The following is a 4,488-nucleotide window of genomic DNA, read 5'->3' on the forward strand; positions in this document are numbered from 1 at the left end:
GTGTATAAGAATCATTCATAATCGTATACATACGATATACTCTGTATACGAGTCCCGCCTCTAATGTATACATTCGGGAAGGCGGTTTTTCCTGGACGGGACAGAAATGGTTGGGCACATTTCCTTGCACCTAATGCATCTGTTCACCTGGCAGTAAATTGGTACCCAGGAGTTAGTCAGGTTGTTATGGGGTTGGATCCTGGGGGGGGGGTGCAGTAATTCGACCGTGGGGGTGGGGGAGGGATATATAAGCCTAACGTGTATGAATACACTCAGGCTTCCTGTCCCCCGGCACAATGAATTATTATTCATCGTGTTGATAATAAATTTATCCATGCGGAAGATTTTATAGCAAAATAAATATTTTTAAGATGTTTGGTTTCTTGGGGTTATCTTGAGATAATTTCGGGGCTTAGTGTCCCCGCGGCCCGGTCCTCGACCAAACCTCCTTTTTTGTTACACACCTCGAGGAAGCACCCCGTAGCAGCTGTCTAACTCCCAGGTACCTATTTAGTGCTAGGTGAACAGGTGTATCAGGGTGAACTTTGCCCATTTCTTTCTGCCTCCACCGGGGATCGAGCCCGGAACCTTAGGACTACGAATCCCGAGTGCTGTCCACTCAACCGTAAAGCCAGTTACGTAGGCCGTCAGGACAGGATGGGATAGGATACGACATGCTAGGATAGTTCAATGAACAAATCCACAAGGGCCGTGACGAGGATTCGAACCTGCGTCCGGGAGCATCCCAGACACTGCCTTAATCGACTGAGCTACGACAGGGTTAAATCGACTGTCGTAGCTCAGTCGATTAAGGCAGCGTCTGGGATGCTCCCAGACGCAGGTTCGAATCCTCGTCACGGCCCTTGTGGATTTGTTCATTTGATGCATCACGTTAGTGTGATCTCTGTGTGTAGGATAGTTCAAATTCAAGTTCAAGTATGTTTATTAAGACAAGAAAGAAATACATCTCAAAGGGATAGAATAGAGTAGGGATAGAGGCTATGTCTACCCCCCCAAACTAGGATAGTTCAGTTCGGGAAAGGACATGATATGTTAGGATAGTTCTGGTTAGAGGTAGGATAGGACAAGTTACAGAAAAGCTTATCAGTTCAGATTACATTTAATTTCGGTAATGTTGCTTACAAACATTGCCTAAAACTACCTCTTTTAGAGCTCAGACGATAAGACAAAGATCTTCGGTCGACCCTGATAAACTGGGGTCAGATTCACGAAAGCACTTACGCAAGCACTTACGAACGTGTACATCTTTCCTCAATCATTGACGGCTTTGGTTACATTTATTAAACAGTTTACAAGCATGAAAACTTGCCAATCAACTGTTGTTATTGTTATAAAGAGCCTCCTGGTGCTTCGGGGCTCATTAATAATTGGAAACAAAGCCGCCAAAGATTGAGAAAAGATGTACAGGTTCGTAAGTGTTTGCGTAAGTGCTTTCGTGAATCTGACCCCTGGTTATTTGTTGACACTTGCCAAAGTAGGCTGGCGTTTGGTTTGGTGTTGGGCTTAATTAAGCCAAACACACACCGAAACTACGACGTTGGTACAACGTTCGAACAAGTTTTAACACCTTCTAACCAGTTATAACAACCAATATAGCAAGTTGTAACAACGTTCTAATACGTCATAAACACGATAAGCCAAGATGTATCAACTTTATTACAAGTTGTAATAAGCGGAAAATAGAGACAGTTTTGGTTTGTGTTTCCAGGACCTATCCTATCCTATCCAGGACCTATCCTATCATATCCTATCCAGGACCTATCCTATCCAATCCAGGACCTATCCTATCCTATCCAGGACCTATCCTATCCTATCCTATCCTTTCCTATCCAGGACCTATCCTATCCTATCCTATCCTATCCAGGACCAATCCTATCCTATCCTATCCTATCCAGGACCTATCCTATCCTATCCTATCCTATCCTATCCTATCCAGGACCTATCCTATCCTATCCAGGACCTATCCTATCCTATCCTATCCAGGACCTATCCTATCCTATCCTATCCAGGACCTATCCTATCCTATCCTATCCAGGACCTATCCTATCCTATCCAGGACCTATCCTATCCTATCCAGGACCTATCCTATCCTATCCAGGACCTATCCTATCCTATCCTATCCAGGACCTATCCTATCCTATCCTATCCTATCCTATCCAGGACCTATCCTATCCTATCCTATCCAGGACCTATCCTATCCTATCCTATCCAGGACCTATCCTATATATTCCTATCGACCTTCGCAAGCATAGGAAAGCTGCCAACCAACATGTCTGGTGGTGAGTCTAAGGCCTATCACTCTCTGGAGGTTATTAAAGACACCACAATACCTTTCCGACCAGCCAGTACCATTTTAATCCTGTGCTCACAGTGCAGGATTAGAGCTCAACAAGCCACAATAAAGGGCAGGAAACTGATGCTTCTTAACTCATGGGGACCCAACTGCTTGGGCTGGACGGTAGAGCGACGGTCTCGCTTCATGCAGGTCGGCGTTCAATCCCTCGATCGTCCACAAGTGGTTGGCCACCATTCCTTCCCCCCCCCCCCCCCGCGTCCCATCCCAAATCCTTATCCTGATCCCTTCCAAGTGCTGTTTACTCGTAATGGCTTGGCGCTTTCCCCCTCATTATTCCCCTTCCCTCTACCCATGGTTATAAATCGGCAACAGATTTATAAAACAAAACAAATCTTTTAGAAATTTAGAAAACAAATTTAGAGATTTAGAAAACAAATTTAGAGATTTAGAAAACAAATTTAGAGATTTAGAAAACAAATTTAGAGATTTAGAAAACAAATTTAGAGATTTAGAAAACATAGCAGATTGGTTTTTACCAGAAGAATGTTAAATCTTGGCATTTTTGACTTCGGCGGGTAGGCGGTTCCATGGGGTTTATAATCCCGTGGAACCGCCTACCCGCCGAAGATTTATGCCGAGATTTAAAATTCATCTGAGAAAAAAAAAATCTTAAAGGAAAATCGGGGGGACCATTGACGAGCCGGCGGCCTGCTGTCCCCGTCGAGGCAGCTAAAGATGATGGCCCAAGATGCGGAGGGAGTGATGGAATAGTGCCCAGCTTCTTGGACTATCGGGGCTCGAACTCCGACCCTGCAAGAAGCAAGGAAAAAGACAACACACATTTGAGGTTGTCGACACATGCCCAGCTGTGTCCAACGATGGCCAGCTGTGTCTAACGATGCCCAGCTGTGTCCAACGGTGCCCAGCTGTGTCCAACGATGCCCAGTAGTGTCCAACGATGCCCAGTAGTGTCCAACGATGCCCAGCTGTGTCCAACGGTGCCCAGCTGTGTCCAACGATGTCCAGCTGTGTCCAACGATGCCCAGCTGTGTCCAACGGTGCCCAGCTGTGTCCAACGGTGCCCAGCTGTGTCCAACGATGCCCAGCTGTGTCCAATGGTGCCCAGCTGTGTCCAACGATGCCCAGCTGTGTCCAACGGTGCCCAGCTGTGTCCAACGATGCCGAGCTGTGTCCAACGATGCCCAGCTGTGTCCAACGATGCCCAGCTGTGTCCAACGATGCCCAGCTGTGTCCAACGATGCCCAGCTGTGTCCAACAATGCCCAGTTGTGTCCAACGATGCCCAGTAGTGTCCAACGATGCCCAGCTGTGTCCAACGATGACCAGCTGTGTCCAACGATGCCCAGCTGTGTCCAACGATGCCCAGGTGTGTCCAACGATGCCCAGCTGTGTCCAACGATGCCCAGCTGTGTCCAACGATGCTCAGCTGTGTCCAACGATGCCCAGCTGTGTCCAACGATGCCCAGTTGTGTCCAACAATGTCCAGTAGTGTCCAACGATGCCCAGTAGTGTCCAACGATGCCCAGTAGTGTCCAACGATGCCCAGCTGTGTCCAACGATGCCCAGCTGTGTCCAACGATGCCCAGCTGTGTCCAACAATGCCCAGTAGTGTCCAACGATGCCCAGTAGTGTCCAACGATGCCCAGTAGTGTCCAACGATGCCCAGCTGTGTCCAACGATGCCCAGCTGTGTCCAACTATGCCCAGGTGTGTCCAACGATGCCCAGCTGTGTCCAACGATGCCCAGCTGTGTCCAACGATGCCCAGGTGTGTCCAACGATGCCCAGGTGTGTCCAACGATGCCCAGCTGTGTTCAACGATGTCCCAGCTGTGTCCAACGATGCCCAGGTGTGTCCAACGATGCCCAGCTGTGTTCAACGATGCCCAGCTGTGTCCAACGATGTCCCAGCTGAGTCCAACGATGCCCAATAGTGCCCAACGATGCCCAGCTGTGTCCAACGATGCTCAGTAGTGTCCAATGATGCCCAGCTGTGTTCAACGGTGCCCAGCGGTGCCCAGCGGTGCACAGAGGTGCCAAGCGATGCCCAGCGGTACCCAGCGGTGCTCAGCGATACCCAGCGGTGCACAGAGGTGCCAAGCGATGCCCAGCGGTGCCCAGCGGTGCCCGGGGAGGCGGCGGCTCATCAAACAC

General features: G+C 49.0%; 1 protein-coding gene across 1 annotated transcript; it reads left to right on the top strand.

Annotated features, from left to right (window-relative positions):
• The first annotated feature begins 3,255 nt into the window (after window positions 1-3,255).
• LOC138366770 (uncharacterized) lies at window positions 3,256-3,846 on the top strand. Its single transcript, XM_069328049.1, has one exon. The coding sequence runs from the start codon at window positions 3,256-3,258 to the stop codon at window positions 3,844-3,846; it is 591 nt and encodes a 196-aa protein (XP_069184150.1).
• Window positions 3,847-4,488: the final 642 nt, after the last annotated feature.

The sequence above is a fragment of the Procambarus clarkii genome, chromosome 20, assembly GCF_040958095.1.
Source record: "Procambarus clarkii isolate CNS0578487 chromosome 20, FALCON_Pclarkii_2.0, whole genome shotgun sequence".
NCBI classification, from domain to species: domain Eukaryota; kingdom Metazoa; phylum Arthropoda; class Malacostraca; order Decapoda; family Cambaridae; genus Procambarus; species Procambarus clarkii.

Coding starts and splice junctions, on each gene's coding strand:
- LOC138366770 (XM_069328049.1), top strand. CDS start 3,256: ATGCCCAGTAGTGTCCAACGATGCCCAGTAGTGTCCAACGATGCCCAG.